Source organism: Molossus molossus, unplaced genomic scaffold, assembly GCF_014108415.1.
Source record: "Molossus molossus isolate mMolMol1 unplaced genomic scaffold, mMolMol1.p scaffold_m16_p_21, whole genome shotgun sequence".
NCBI lineage: Eukaryota > Metazoa > Chordata > Mammalia > Chiroptera > Molossidae > Molossus > Molossus molossus.
In genome coordinates, this window is record NW_023425357.1 from 659,436 (window position 1) to 675,345 (window position 15,910).

Consider the following 15,910-nt stretch of genomic DNA (forward strand, 5'->3'; position numbering starts at 1 on the left):
GTGGTGTCATGAGACTCTTCACCTGCCATTCTCCCAGCCCTTGGTTTGGGGATCTGGGAGAACCCCCAACCAAACTCAGGGTCTTAAGTGTAGGCCAGAGGTTATATGGAGGGTGTTCCCATATCAGCCATCTATGGAAAGAGATGTGGACGCTTATCACAAAAACAGGTAACAGTATGGGGAACTGCTTGTGAAAACAAAAGGAGGAGGAGGTCAGGTTTGGAATGACTGCCCTAGAAGTTAGGCATATATTCTGGAGCCAATGAGAGGTCTGGATCAGAGGAGGGGGATGATCTTACCTAGATCCTCACAGGCTCCATCCCTTACAAAGTGGAAAACAGTGAACATAGTGATTAATGGGAATATGAGGAAAGGGAAGACACCAATGGCACCAGGGTCTAGTATCTCCTGTGATTTGGGGATCTTGGAAGGAGGATGGACATGGGGTAGATGTGTAGGGAGATGGGTTGTGGGTCTTCAAGAGTAAGTAGTAGTTTGTGGTTTCATCTGTCTCTGTCTTGACAGGGATGTGTGACCTTTGACGACATTGCCTTATATTTCTCCTGGGAAGAATGGGAGCTCCTTGATGAGGCTCAGAAACGCCTGTACCATGATGTAATGCTGGAGAACTTGGCACTGACATCCTCTCTGGGTGAGACTCACATCCACCCTGGTGCCCTGAGTAAGGTTCCACCTTTCTCTTTTCCCCAGGGGCAGCTGTCTTTCTCACATCTGAACCAAGGATACCGCTTCCTTCCCCAGTTTCCTGGTATAGGCAGTGGTTACTGGGGCTAGGCTGAGTGCATGTGTACTTCTTTTCCTTTACCACCTCAGTGCCTGCTTCCCCAAAGCCTCACAAGAAAGGATTCAGGCAGTAGTCTTGAGGTCAGCCTAATGGGTCCTACCTGTCTTGTCCTCTCCCTTGCTGAGTGACTGTCTTGATCCATGGAACCCTAGCATCTGACATTTCCTGTACCTGACATTTATTTGTGCCTCACTGTGCCCTGAATTGTAGTCACTTACATGGTTACTACTTTCATAGACTGTTATTGCAAGATCCTCCTCTAAGGCTCTTTGTCATTGTTGTTGTTAATCCTTACCCAAGGGTATTTTTCCCATTGATTTTTAGAGAGTGGAAAGGAGGGAGAGAGTGGGGAGAGAAAGAGAGCAAGAGAAACATCGATTGGTTGCCTCCCACACGCGCCCAGACCAGGGCCAGGGATCGAACCAGCAACCCAGGCAGGCATTCTTGACAAGGAATCAAACTCTCGACCCTTTCGTGTGCCAGCCAATGCTCTGACCATTGAGCCACACCAGCCAGGGCCAAGGTTCTTTTTTTTTTTTTTAATTTGTGGTAAAATATACATAACAAAAATACTATTTCTAAGTGGCTTTTAGTACATTCTCATTTTTGTGAAATCATCACAATCATGAATCCACAGAACTTCATCTTGCAAACTGAAACTATACATTAAACAGTACCTCCCCCATTTACTAGCAACTACCATTCTACTTTCTATATCTGTGAACTTGACTGCTCAAAGTATCTTGTATGCATAGAATCATATGCTGATTATCTTTCTGTGTCTGGTTTATTTACTTAGCATAATATCTTAAAGGTTCATATGTGTTGTATAGCATGTGTCAGAATGTCCTTTTGTAAGACTGAATAATATTCTGTTGTGTGTATGTACCACATTTTGTTTATTCATTCATCCATTGATGGATACTTGGCTTTTGTGAATAATGCTGATATGGATATGGGTGTACAAATATCTTTAGTGTCCCTGCTTCAGTTGTCTTGCCTACTCATCTGGAACTGGAATTGACTGTATCATGATAATTCTTTGTGGAACTGCCATATTGTTTTTCATATCTATATTTCCATACAGTATATTCCCACCAGCAGTGCATAAAGGTTCTAATTTCTCTGTCCTTGGAAATGCTTGTTTTCTGTTTGTCTGTTTTTGTGTTATTTTTTTTTTATAGTAGCCATCCTAACGATTAAGTTGTATCTCATTATGGTTTTGACTTACATTTCCCTAATAAGTAGTGATGCTGAGCATCTTTCATGTTCTTATTGGCCATTTATATATCTTCCTTAGAGAAATAGCTAGTCTTTTGCCCATTTTTGAATCAGGTTTGTTTTTTTGTTTTGAGTTTTAGAAGTTCTTTATGTGTTCTCGATATTAATCCATTATCAGAAAGTGATTTTCAAATATTTTCTCCTGTGGGTTGCCTTTTTACTGTTTTCATAATGTCCTTTGATGTACAAAAGTTTTCAATTTTGATGGTCCAATTTGTCTATTTCTCTTATGTTGCTTGTGCCTTTGATGTCACATCCAAGGAATCATTGCCGAAAACAATGTTATGAAGCTTTTCCTCTGTTTTCTTTTAAGAATGTTTTAGTTGCATTGGAATTTATCTGAAGAAACCTGAAACACTAATTCAAAAGAATATATGCATCCCTATGTTCATTGCAGCGTTATTTACAATAGTCAAGATATGGAAGCAGCCCAATTGTCCATCAGTAGATGAGTGGATAAAACAGCTGTGGTACATTTACACAATGGAATACTACTCGGCTGTAAAAGGAAAGAAAATTTTACCCTTTGCAGCAGCATGGATGGACCTGGAGAACATTATGCTAAGTGAAGTAAGCCAGTCAGAGAAAGACAAGTGCCATATGATTTTACTCATATGTGGAATTCAATGAAAAAACTGAAGTAACAAGCAAAATACAGACAGACTCATAGATTGTGAGCAGGCAGACAGCTCTGGTGTGGGAATAGGGGGGTTGGGGAGGTAGCAGGATTGAGCAAAAAGAAAAAAAAATGAACTCATGGACACAGACAACAGTGTGGTGATTGTGGAGGTGGAAAAGAGTATAAGGATAAATGGTGATGGAAAAAAATAAAATACATTTTAAAAATAAATAAAAATAAAAGAATTTTATAGCTGTAGCTCTTAAGTTTAGATTTTTGATCCATTTGGAGTTAATTTCTGTGTATGATGTTAAGTAAGAGTCCGACTTCATCCTTACACATGTGAATATCCAGTTTCCCAGTATCATGTCTTTAAAACTCTCTCCTTTCACCGTTGAATGGTCTTGGCCTTCTTGTTGAAAATATTTGACCATCTATGCAAGAGTTTATTTCTGGGCTCTCTTTATTCCCCCAGACTCTTTTTAGTTGTTTGTACATTTTTTACGTTATTTAGAAGGGGAATTAATGGATGCCAACTGCTTCTTGCAGGCCAGCTTCTTAAAATCATAGCAATAAAATTTTGGAACCAAAGAAGTGAAATACAGAATTTTTAAAACATACCATCTCTAAGTGGCATTTAGTACATTCTCATTGTTGTGCAACTATAACAATCATGCATCCATAGACCCTATTTTGGCAAGTTTTCAGCAATAATTACTTCAAATGAGCTCTCTGCCCTTTTGTCTCTCTCTTCTTCTGGACTCCCACACTGCATATGTTGGGTTACCTTATGGTATCCTACAGGTTCTTATGCTCTTTTCACTTTTGCGTAACGTATTTTTCTGTTCCTTATATTTGATATTTTCAAGTTTACTGTTTTTTCTAACTTGCTCAAACCTGCTTTTGAATTCTTCTAGTGATTTTTTTCCTTTAGTTATTGTACATTTTAGCTCCAAAATTTTTTCTGGATTCTTTTGTTTCCTGTCTCCTTATTGATATTTCCATTTTGTTCACTCAACATTTTCTTGACTTTGTCTACATTTTCTTTTAATTCTTTGAGCATCTTTTAGATGTTGTCTAAGAAGTACAACATCTGGTCTTTCTCAAGGTCAGTTTCTGTTGTGGTTCTTTTTTTTTTTTTTTGCATTCATCTTCAGATAGAGCGAGAGGGAGAGAGAAACAGAGATGAGAGAGAGCCACATCGACTGGCCGCCACCCACACAACCCCAACCAGGGCCAGGGACAAACTGCAACCGAGGTACGTGCTCTTAGCAGGAACCGAACTCGGGTCTCTCTGGACTGCAGGCCAATGCTCTATCCACTGTTGTGTTTTTTTTAATTATTATTTTTTTATCTTTTCTTTCTTACTTGATTTGTTTTTTATTCCCCTAAATTGGGCCATACTTTCCTGTTGTTTTGTATGTTCTTTGATTTTTTTTTGTTTAAAACTGGACATTTGTGTCTTATGATGTGGCAACTCAAAAAATCTGATCTTGCCCTGGCCGGTTTTACTCAGTAGTTAGAGCATCGGCCCAAGAACATAAGGGTCATGGGTTCAATTCCTGGTTAAGGGCATGTACCTGGGTTGCAGGTTCGATCCCCAGACCCAGTCTGGGTCTTATGGGAAGCAACCAAATGTTGTGTCTCTCTCACATTGATGTTTGTCTCTCCCTCTCTCCCTCCCTCCATCCCTTCCACACTATTTACAATTTAATGGAAAAATATCCTCAGATGAGGATTAACAAAAAACAAACAAATGAAAAAGAAATCTGATCTCCCTTCTCCCTAGGATTTTGCAGGGGTGGGGAGTGGGGAGAATTGTTGTTTATGGTGTTTTTTAAAATCCTAACTCGAGGATATTTTTCCATTTATTTTCAGATAGAGTGGGAGGGAATGGTAAAGAGAGAGAGAGAGAGAAACATTGATGTGAGAGAGACACACTGATTGGTTGCCTCCTATATGACCCTGATCAGGGCCGGGGACCAAACCACAACTGAGGTATGTGCCCTTGACCGGAATCAAACCCATGATTCTTTGGTCCATGGGCTGACACTCTAACTGCTGAGCCAAACTGGCCAGGTCATATGTTTTTGTCTTTTTAATATGTTTTCATTTATATTTTTTTTCAGAGAGAGGAAGAGAGTCAGAGATAGAAACATCAGTGTGAGAGAGATACTTCGATTGGCTGCCTCCTGCACGTCCCCCACAAGAGTAGAGCAGCTAGGGTGTGTGCCCTGACCGGGACCTCTCAGTTCATGGGATGATGCTTAATCCACTGAGCCACACAGGCCGGGCAATGTTTGTTTTTTTTAATCCTCACCGGAGGATATATGTCCATTGATTTTTAGATAGAGTGGGAAGGAGGGAGGGAAGGAGGGAGGGGGAGAGAGAGAGAGAGAGAGAGAGAGAGAGAGAGAGAGAGAAACATTGATGTGAGAGATGCGTCAGTTGGTTGCCTCTCGAATGTTTCCTACTGGGGCCAGGGATTGAACCTGCAAACACAGGTATGTGCCCTTGACTGGAAATTGAACCCATGACCCTTCAGTCTGCAGGCTGACACTCTAACCTCTGAGCCAACCCAGCCAGGGCTGTTTGTTTTTTTCAGTGGTTGTAGGTTATCCTTGTGCTAGAGATCAGTTTGAGGTGTAAACTTAAGGTCTTTTAATTATTTTTTCTGAGCTTATGCTTTTCACTTGGCATGCGTGGTTATTTTCTAAATTTCCCCATATATGTGATTGATTTAGAATGTCCTGGTCCTTTAAATTCTGCCTTCCAATGGGGGAATAAGAGAAAAAGGAATGAAAAAGAGGGTGGAAGGAATATATGCTTGTCCTTTTTTTTTTTTAATCCTCACCTGAAGATATTTTTTCCATTGATTTTTAAAATGTTTTTATTGATTTCTTTTTTAAATTTTTTTTTTTTAATCCTCACCCGAGGACATTTTTCCATCTTTTGTTCAGGTAGAGTGGGAGGGAGAGAGAGAACCAGAGAGAAAGAGAGAGAGAGAAACATCGATGTGGCTGCCACCCGCACGACTGACCAGAGCCGGGGACAAACTGCAACCGAGGTACATGCCCCTAGCGGGAACTGAACCCGGGTCTCTCGGGACCACAGGCCAACACTCTAACCGCTGAGCCAAACCGGCCAGGGCTAAATAAATTCTTTTTTTTTTTTGATACATGCCCTTAGTGGGAACTGAACCCAGGACTCTCTGGTCCACAGGCCGACGCTCCAACCGCTGAGCCAAACCGGCCAGGGCTGATTTCTTTTTTAGAGGAAGGGAGAGGTGATAGAAACACTGATGTGAGAGAGATACAACGATTGTGCTACTTCCTGCATGCCCCCTACTAGGGATTGAATCCACAACCCAGGCATGTGCCCTGACTGGGAATTGGACCAGGAATTGATCCGGGACCTTTCAGTCCATGGAACAATGCTCAATCCACTGAACCACACCAGTCAGGCTCCACTGAGTTTTTTAGATAGAGTGACAGGGAGGAAGGGAAAGAGAGAGAGACATTGATGTAAGAGACACATCGATTGGTGACCTCCTGCACCACTCTGACCAGGGCCAGGTATCGAACCTGCAACTGAGGTATGTGCCCTTGACCGGGAATCAAACCTGCAACTTTTTGGTCTTTGGGCCAACACTAACTGCTGAGCCAAACCAGCCAGGGTGATGCCTACCCTTTAATCTCCTACAGTCACTTCAGCCAATGAGGTAAAGGCTTTGCAACAATGGCTGCTCACCTTTCTGTTGTACTTCCACCATCAAAAGCAGAAGTTGGAACACCAATCCCTGAGGACAAGGATCCTGGCCTGTGCAAGCTGTTCCAGTTATATGTGCATGGCTGCCTGTCCCCGGGCTGAGAGTGGGGAATTGGGCAAGCTGAGGGATGGATAAGTGATACCATGCTGAAAGCTGAAATTGACCGCTATTAAATCAATTTAGCATGTTACCAGCCTTCTGTAGGCTCTAGAGTTGCAAAATAGTTATGGTCAGATTGAGTCTGTCCGTGCAGTGGTCTGAGTAGGGAGACTTTTCTGGTGCTTACTACTGTGCCATCTTCCCTCTAACTGCCCAGAAGAACTTTTTGTAGTATTTAAATATCTTTACTGTGGTTTGTTGTGTGCTGTTATTCTGGGCCAGTATTGGCCACTGATCTGTCCTGTCTTTCCCTTAGGGTTCAGATCTTCCAGGTCCCATGCAGTTGTTCAGCTGGGGCTAAGGGAGGAGTCCTCTGTGCTTCACAGCATGGACGTGACTTCAGTCTCAGAGGGGGCCTGACCCAGGCGAATGGCAATTGGAAGACAGGACATCGAAGCTTTATTCATATCATACCAGGAACTAATCATGTTTGACTTACATTTTGGTGCCAGTTTATTATTAGTGGCCATTTTACTTCTACCTTCCCTTGTCCAATCTTGACTCTACTGACTGTAATTTCTTAGTCATTTTTATTCTCAGTCCAGCCTGAGTTAATTCCCACTCTCTGAACTTATTTCACTCAATCCTCACATTATTCCCTTCGTGGTGCTTTCCAGCGTTTTTGTATCCTAAAGTGTACACATACATTTTAATAATCCTTAAATACCAGTTACTTTGTTCTATTCAGGTTGTCCTGGGCCCAGACAAAGACTTCCACACAGCAACACATGTCACCAGCAGATAGAATCCTACTAACTGCCATGGATAGAAGGATGACTTGTAGAACCTGCCTTTCATCCCTGGGCCACACACCCTTTCCATATGTCCTGTGACTGATAAGGCCTGCTGAATTTTGTGACTAGGGACCCAGTAGGGCATAGCAGCTACTTCCATCTGATCCCAACTCCCTGTTCCTGAAAACAGTACCATGGACTGGTTCTTTAATGTGTCAGATGTACATATATGATGGTTTTGCCCCTTCCCAATGAAGTCAGCATGTACTTCACCATCACTTCTTTGCTTTCAGGTTCTTGGAGTGGAGCAGAAGGTGATGATGCACCTTCTGAACAGGGCATTTTTTTAGAAGGAGCATCACAGATCAGAACTCTTAAGGCAGGTTTGCCTCCTCAGAAGGCCCAGCCCTTTGAGATGTGTGGCCCAATCTTGACAGACATGTTGCACTTGGTTGAGCATCAGGGAACACATCATGGGCAGAAAACATACACATGTGAGAAACTGTTCTTGACGGCTAACCTTCAGCAGCACCCAGAGCAGCACATTAGAGAGATTCCCTTCAGAAGTTCTGTGGACAGAGCCTCACTTACAGAGAGCTGCACAGTCCTTGCATCAGGGAAGCCCTTTACCTGTGGGGAGATTGGGAAGGATTTTTTAGCTAGCCTGCGATTTCTCCATCAACAGGTCACTCACACTGGAGAGAAGCTAAACAATAGGAATGAGTGTGAGGCCATTTTTTACAGTGGAAAAAGTCTTCACAACTGGAGAGAATGCAAGAAAGCCTTTAACTGCACAGACACACTTGCTGAGGGCCAGAGAGTCCTCACTCGAGAAGGGCTTTATGCGTGTAGCAAATGTGGAAAAGCCTGTACCCGAAGATGTAACCTCATTCAGCACCAGAAGGTTCACACCGGAGAAAGGCCTTTTGAATGCAGTGAATGTGGAAAATTCTTTACCTATTACTCCAGCTTCATTATACATCAGAGAGTTCACACTGGAGAAAGGCCTTATGAGTGCAATGAATGTGGTAAATCCTTTAGTCAAAGCTACAGCCTCAATAGCCATAGGAAAGTTCACACTGGAGAAAAGCCCTATGAGTGCAGGGAATGTGGAAAATCTTTTAGCCAAAGGTCCAATCTCATTCAACATCAGAGAATTCACACTGGAGAAAGGCCTTATCAGTGTGGTGAATGTGGGAAATCCTTTAGCCAAAACTTCAGCCTTATTAATCACCGGAGAGTTCACACCGGAGAAAGACCTCATCAGTGTGGTGAATGTGGGAAATTCTTTAGCCGAAGCTCTAGCCTCATTCACCACAAGAGACTACACACTGGAGAAAGGCCTTATGAGTGCAGTAAATGCGGGAAATCCTTCAAGCAAAGCTCTAGCTTCAGTTCACATCGGAAAGTCCACACGGGAGAAAGGCCTCATGAGTGTGGGGAATGTGGAAAATCTTTTAGCCATAGCTCCAACCTCAAAAACCACTGGAGAGTTCACACTGGAGAAAGGCCTATTGAATGCAGTGAATGTGGGAAATCCTTTAGCTGCAAATCTAACCTCGTTAAACACCTGAGAGTTCACACTGGAGAAAGGCCTTATGAATGTGGGGAATGTGGCAAATCCTTTAGCCAAAGCTCGAGCCTCATTCAACACCGGAGAGTTCACACTGGAAAAAAGCCTTATGAGTGCATTGAATGTGGCAAATCTTTTAGTTGCAAATCTGACCTCATTCAGCACCAGAGACTTCACACTGGAGAAAGAACTTAGATGTACAGGAGATGTGCAATTTCCTTTTAGTATAATTACACTGGAGGAGAGAACTTGTGAGGGAACCATTCACCTGAATTAAAGCCTATACATTGGAAAATCTACAATGGAGATATTCTTCTTAGGTTCCAGGTATGGGAATCTTTAAGGAGCTGTGTTATACTTTCTAACCTGCCCAAGGTTCTTGCTAGATATATGTCACTGCCAGTTTCTATGGTAGAATTCATCTCACCTTTACCACCTGGCAGGTCCACAGTGTATGTCAGTCACCACCTTAACCAGCTCATAAAAGCTGACCTCTGTGCAGTCCCCATTTGCTGGAGGAATTCCTGTGTAGTCTTAGCCCTTCTGAGGTCCTCATTCCCTTCTTTCTTACAAGTTAGAGCTTGGACCTCACTCGGTTTTGGCCTACTGGACCTGATCTGAGTTCTGCTGGTGACTTGTCAAGAGGACTATATTTGTAAGGACATGGAATTTCATGTGACACTTATTTTGGATTTTCCCAGCTTCTAAGTCACCAGCCTGGGAACTCCCTGCCACATATTGCCATGGATCTTGCAAGAATAAAGGCATTGTTTGAGCCACCTTTGATCTTGGGGTTGTATTCACCATGTGAGATTATTTGAAACAATTTGGCTCTGCCAGAATTAAGGAGTAAAAGAGCTTTCGTGGGGGTCCAAAGCTCTGTGTGCTTCTGTACATTGTTGCCCAAGGTCTTCTTGGAAAGACTTCAAGGCATTGTGGTCCTCATTTGTGGACTGGATGTAGGGTTTTTGGTGGGTTTGGGGAATACCCTGAAGAACCAGGGAGTTGTGACAAACGCACGTGCTTCTGGGAGCATCACAAATTGTTTTTCTCATTCACAGTGGATACCACATAATGCTCAGTAGTGTTGAGGGGAATTTCTACCCCAGGTCCTACAAAAGATCCATGTGTCCTGATTGCCCAGAATTCACTAGGCTAGTGTCATAAGACTACAAGACCGTGGGAGAACCATAATTGGCACAATGGCGCTGGAGTGGAGGTGACTGCAGCAAAGTAGGTGCAATGTGCCCCCTGCTAAAATTGCATCAAAAATGTCCCAGTGACTCACTGTGACTGTGAAAGGTCATTGTGCACAGAAATTCTCAGGACCTCCAGGCATGTATGTCTTTTGTAGCTGAGGTCATTTTCAAAGAAAAGAAGGTATTGGTTTTTGGATTCCTGTAGCCTTTCTGGGATATTCACTGAAAGGCCATTCCTACACAGAAAGAAAAACAAGCATAGATTTAAATGCAGTCCCTTAGTCCAGTGATGTGTCTCTGTGACCTACCCAGCATTTCTGTTGACTTGTTGGAAATACACATCGATATTTGCTACCACTGAGGCAAGGCTGTGTCTTCACGTCATCGGGAAAGTGAAAGATTTAGATTTGTCTTTTGAACCAGTTCAAAAAGCTTTATTCAGGTATAGTTGACATGCAATATACTGCACCTATTTGAAATGTACAATTTGTTAAATTTTGATATATATACGAACCCATGATACTTCATTATAATAGTGAAATGTCCATCACCTCAAACGTACCTCATGCTATTTTATAATCTACCTTCCCCTCCTCAGGCCTCCAGGCAACCATTGATTTACCTTCTTTTATAATAGATTAGTTTGTATTTTCTAGAATTTTACAAGATTTGATTTATAAAAAGCTTATTTTTTTTCTGGCTTCATTCATGATTCTTTATTTTGAGATTCTTCAATGATACATGAGGAGTTCATTCTTTTTACTGCTGAGTAGTATCTTTTTTGTGATAGACCATTTATTTATCCATTCATCTGTTTATGGGCATTGGGTTATTTCCAGTTTTGACTATTGCAAATAAAGCTGCTAGAATATTTGTATGTAATACGTTATATGTACCAAGTATGCTTTACTTCTCTTGTGTGACTAACTCAAAGTGTAATGTCTGAGTCATAGGATAGGTGAATGTTTAAGAAATTGCTAAATTGTGATGTGTAATGGTTGTTCACTTTTGTTTACCCACCAGGATTGTATGAGAGTTCCGGTTCTTCTGCATACTTGCGAATGCTTGAAATGGGCAGTCATTTGAGCTTATTCTTTTAATAAGCAAGCAGTAGTTTAATAGCATTTCCCTAAGGATTCTTGATGTTGAACTTTTCTTCATGTGTTTATTTGCCATCTGTATCTTTAGTAAAATGTCTGTTCATATCTTTTGTCTATTTTAAAAAAATGAATTGTGGCTACTTCCGATTTCATTAACAAATAGCTCATTTCTGTTCCTCATTTGCATGTGTATGTGTGCTGTGTACAATGTAATGAACATATACACCATGTGCTTATAAATTTAATATGCATTCACTTATTCTCCATCATACTCTTAAGTTTAGACTTTCAGTAATATAAGTTAAATTCTGGTTTGTGTTGTTTTCCAATTTCCCTGCTGTAAATACTCCCACCATGGCCAATTTCAAACTGCCAATATGATGTCACTGAACATGGAGCTGGGAAGAGTTGCCAGAGACACACCATTTTATTTTCACCATACTAATCCATTAGCTATACATAACCTCTAGAACACAGATGACAATAAAACAGAAAAATGATTAGGACTGACACTTTTTCACAGATTCCTGTGCCATTGCCAATTTTAGTTCTTTGGTGCATCAATAATGGCAGCAACAGTTTCATTCAAGACTGCACCCTTTAGGGTGAATCACAGTACTCCAAAGAGACTAATCAAGGTCATTTATATCTTTGCTCATAGCAAAATTTGAAATACTAAGGCCCAATTTAATTTTCAAGCTGATAGATTAGAACACATTTCAAAAACTCAGGTGAAAACTGTTAGATGACCTTCTAGATCCTATTCATCTATTTTTGGTAAAATGGACCCACAAAACAGCAGTGGTTCTCAACCTGTGGGTCGTGACCCCTTTAGGGGTCGAACGACCCTTTCACAGGGGTCACCTAAGACCATCAGAAAACACATATTTCTGATGGTGATTTATAACAGTAGCAAAATTACACTTATGAAGTAGCAACGAAAATAATTTTATGGTTGAGGGTCACCACAACACGAGGAACTGTATTAAATGGTCGCGGCATTAGGAAGGTTGAGAACCACTGACATAGAGACCACTTGTCACTGGTAATACAATGGAAGGATGCCATACCAGGGGGACCTCACTTCTGTTTTCACCAGCAAGTCAACTTAATCAGGCTACTGTGCCCCCTCTACCAGTGCCACTTGTTATATCTTGACAGTGGATACCTACCTGCACATCTTAGTTGTCCACTGCACTAGACACGCAACTGCGTGTTCAAAAGACAAACTTCCATATGAGTCCTCTCAAAAACACCCTTTCAGAGTTCCAGACATTATTATCCACATTGAGCAAAGCTCTCTCTTGAGAACAAGGCATTCAATAGATGTTCCACCTTCCCTCAGTCCCGGGCTGCTGGACTTACAGAATGCCGCAATGGGTTACATAAAGAAAACTTACAGAAATTATAAAATTACATGATCTTATAAAATGGGTCTCCCACCTACCATTGGACCTCATTATACTAAATTCCTGGCCCTCAGGGGCCTCTACTCCACATCAAATACACTGAAAAAAACAACAACACAAACCTTTCCTTGCCCTCCGCAGTGACACCACATTTCAGCATCTACAACGGTCATATTGAAGTAGACATTTCTTTTTTTTTTTTTTTAATGTTTTTTCCTTTATTGATTTTAGAGAGAGGGAGGGAGAGGGAGAGAGATAGAAACAGTGATGAGAGAGAACATCTATTGGCCGCCTCCTGCATGCCTCCCACTGGGGATAGGGCCCACAACCTGGGCATGTGTCTTGACCAGGAATCGAACCGATGACCTCTTGGTGCATGGGTTGATGCTCAACCACTGAGCCACACTGGCTGGACAGTAGACATTTCTTTTGTTTCTCCTCTTTCATCTATCCTTTTTGGTCTCCCAACCCTGACTGTGACGGTAGCCAAACCAAGACTTGAGCTATTGCGAGTTATGATCCTCCCACAATCGAATGTGCCTTCAGCTATCTGCCAGTTTCCTGGCACCCTGATAATGTGGATTTGCTTAGCCTAAGCCACAGCTTTGTCACAGATTCCAGGCTGTAAAGGATACTCTTCTGCCTCAGGCTATAACACACAGAACAAATGCTATTGCTTGGTCTTCTGGCTTTTGGTAGCCTGGCTACACCTACTTTGGGTAGCTAGGTAATAGCCTGGACCTGGGGCACCGCAGGCCATGGACTGACTCCACCTGGCAACACAACAGCTGCTTGGCTCTATTTTGGCACACACACACCATACTTAAAAGGCCTCTTAAACACCACTGTTATAGCCAACTGCTGCCATGTCGCTGGCAAAATTTTGTACTTTTCGATAGGCCATAAGGCTTCCTTTCAAACACCTGCCCATGTTGTAGCCTATTCAGCTGATCTTAAAGAAACTGTTACTATCTCACTACCCACACCCTATTTATTTGGTAGGCTACATTTACAAACCCGAAACTCAACTGGTTCACCTGGTCTTCCTTTTAAAATACCAACTCCAGCTATTCAGGAGGGTCACTGTAATGTCCTGACCAAAATCTTTCCTGGTAACATTAAATCTTGGTTGCTCAGGCCAAATACAAAGTCCAAGATTTTAGCTCCTGAGAGCTATTCACTTTAATTCTCTAAATGCCCCTCACTTGTGTAGGCGGAGATCCCTCCACCTCAATCCTCTCATCTTAATTTGAGTTGTAATGTCTGCATTTGGGGATGAAATATAACCTTCTGACCTCTTGCCAAAGAAGTTCTGTATCTTGATTGTGGTGGTGGTTACATGAATATACATGGGATAAAACTGCATACAACTACACACACACGCACACACACATACAAGTACATATAAAATGGTGAGCTTGGAGCAAGGTGTGAGGATTGAACCAATGTCAAATTCCTGTTGTTCACCTGAGGACATTTTTTTTTTTTGCATTTATCTTCAGATAGAGCGGGAAGGAGAGAGGGAGGAAGAGAGAGAGAAACATCGACGTGAGAGAGACACATCGACTGGCTGCCACCCACACAACCCCATGGGGCCTGGGACAAATCACAACCGAGGTACGCGCCCCTAGCGGGAACTGAACACCGGGTCTCTGGTTCGTGGGCTGACGCTCTAACTGCTGAGCCAAACTGGCCAGGGCAAATTCCTGGTTTTGATATTAAGGTTATGTAAGATGTTACAATACAGGAAACTAAGTAAAAGGTGCTCTGTACTACATTTATAGCTTCATGTGAATCTAAAATTACTTCTAAATAAGACATTAATAATAGACTATGTGTCTGTCTTGCTAAGTCCTTCCCAGAGCAGTTGGAATAAAATCCAAATTTCTCATCATAGCCTACAAAACCATGTGCGTCAGCCCCTGCCCCTCATCCCTCCAACCACCCTCCAGACCTACTGACCATCACATGATTCCACCAACAAGCCAAGCTGTCACTGGGCATGGTCTTGGTACCTGCTTTTAACCTTTGCTAAAAATGTTTCCTCACTTTGCACCTGGATGGAGTCTTCAGTGGACTGCATAACACCATGTCTTATTTACTGTCTGCTTCCCTCTCTGTGCTGTACAGTTAAAGTCCATGTTCCCACTTTTCCAGACATGGATCCTGAGGCCTTGGGAGGATGGACATTACAGTTCAGCAGTTGTTAATGGGCACATTTCAGAGGAATTAGAATCGCAACCTGTCCCCAGAGCCCAAGCACTTAGCTAGTAGCTCACACTGCCTCCTTTACTTGTGAACAAGGAGGAGACAAGAAGGGCTGGGAGATTGGGTTCTAAGCCTCATCTTTTGTTTTATTATGAAGACAATATAATCTTAAGGTTATGTTCATTTCAAAATATAAAATATATATGGAAATGCAAAAGACCTGAGAGTCTAAACATTTTCTTTAAAGTATGCCTGGCTGCCCTGGCCGGTTTGGCTCAGCGGTTAGAGCGTCGGCCTGCGGTCCAGAGAGACCCGCTAAGCGCATGTACCTCGGTTGCAGTTTGTCCCCGGCCCTGGTTGGGTTGTGCAGAAGGCAGCCACTCGATGTGTCCCTTTCACGTTAATGTTTTTTTCTCTCTCTCTCTTCCTCTCTTTCCCTCCCACTCTATCTGAACAAAAAATGGAAAAATGTCCTCGGGTGAGGATTAAAAAAAAAAAGGATGCCTGGCTGGTGTGGCTCAGTGGATTGAGCATTGGCCCATGGACTGAGAGGTCCCAGTTTGATTCCAGGTCAGGGCACATGCCCAGGTTGTGGGCCTGATTCCCAGTAGGGGACGTGCAGGAGACAGCTGATCCATGTTTTGCTCTCACATCCATGTTTCTCTCTCTCTAAAAAAAAAAAAAATCAATAAAAAACATATAAAAAATAAAACAAAATAGAACAAATGTAGGTTTTAAAGATCTGATTTCAAAACTTACTATAACGCTAGAATGAGGAGCGTGCGTGTGTGGCGCTGGTGAACGGCCAGGCAGACCGATGTGCACATCATTTATTTTCAAAAGTTGCTGACGTAATTGAAAGGTGAAAGGATAATATTTTGAACAAAATTTTCTGAAAAATATGATATCCTCATGAATAAAAAATAAAAAAGAACCTTAACTCTCCCTTAAAAACATTCACAAAATGCCCTGGCCGGTTTGGCTCAGCGGTTAGAGCGTTGGCCTGCGGTCTGGAGAGACCTGGGTTCGGTTCCCGCTCCTGCTAAGGGCATGT

The 15,910-nt window shown here is 42.3% G+C and overlaps 1 protein-coding gene across 1 annotated transcript; it reads left to right on the forward strand.

Annotated features, from left to right (window-relative positions):
- The first annotated feature begins 533 nt into the window (after window positions 1-533).
- Window positions 534-9,222, forward strand: LOC118638573 (zinc finger protein 211-like). The gene is made up of 2 exons (XM_036274594.1): window positions 534-682; window positions 7,661-9,222. The coding sequence occupies exons 1-2, from the start codon at window positions 619-621 to the stop codon at window positions 9,133-9,135; spliced, it is 1,539 nt and encodes a 512-aa protein (XP_036130487.1). The 5' UTR covers window positions 534-618; the 3' UTR covers window positions 9,136-9,222.
- The last annotated feature ends 6,688 nt before the right edge of the window (window positions 9,223-15,910 follow it).

Excerpts from the sequence above, each read along its gene's own strand:
- LOC118638573 (XM_036274594.1), top strand. The coding sequence starts at position 619 with ATGCTGGAGAACTTGGCACTGACATCCTCTCTGGGTGAGACTCACATC. Across the intron at positions 683-7,660 it reads CATCCACCCTGGTGCCCTGA|GTTCTTGGAGTGGAGCAGAA; the intron begins GTAAGGTTCCAC and ends CTTTGCTTTCAG.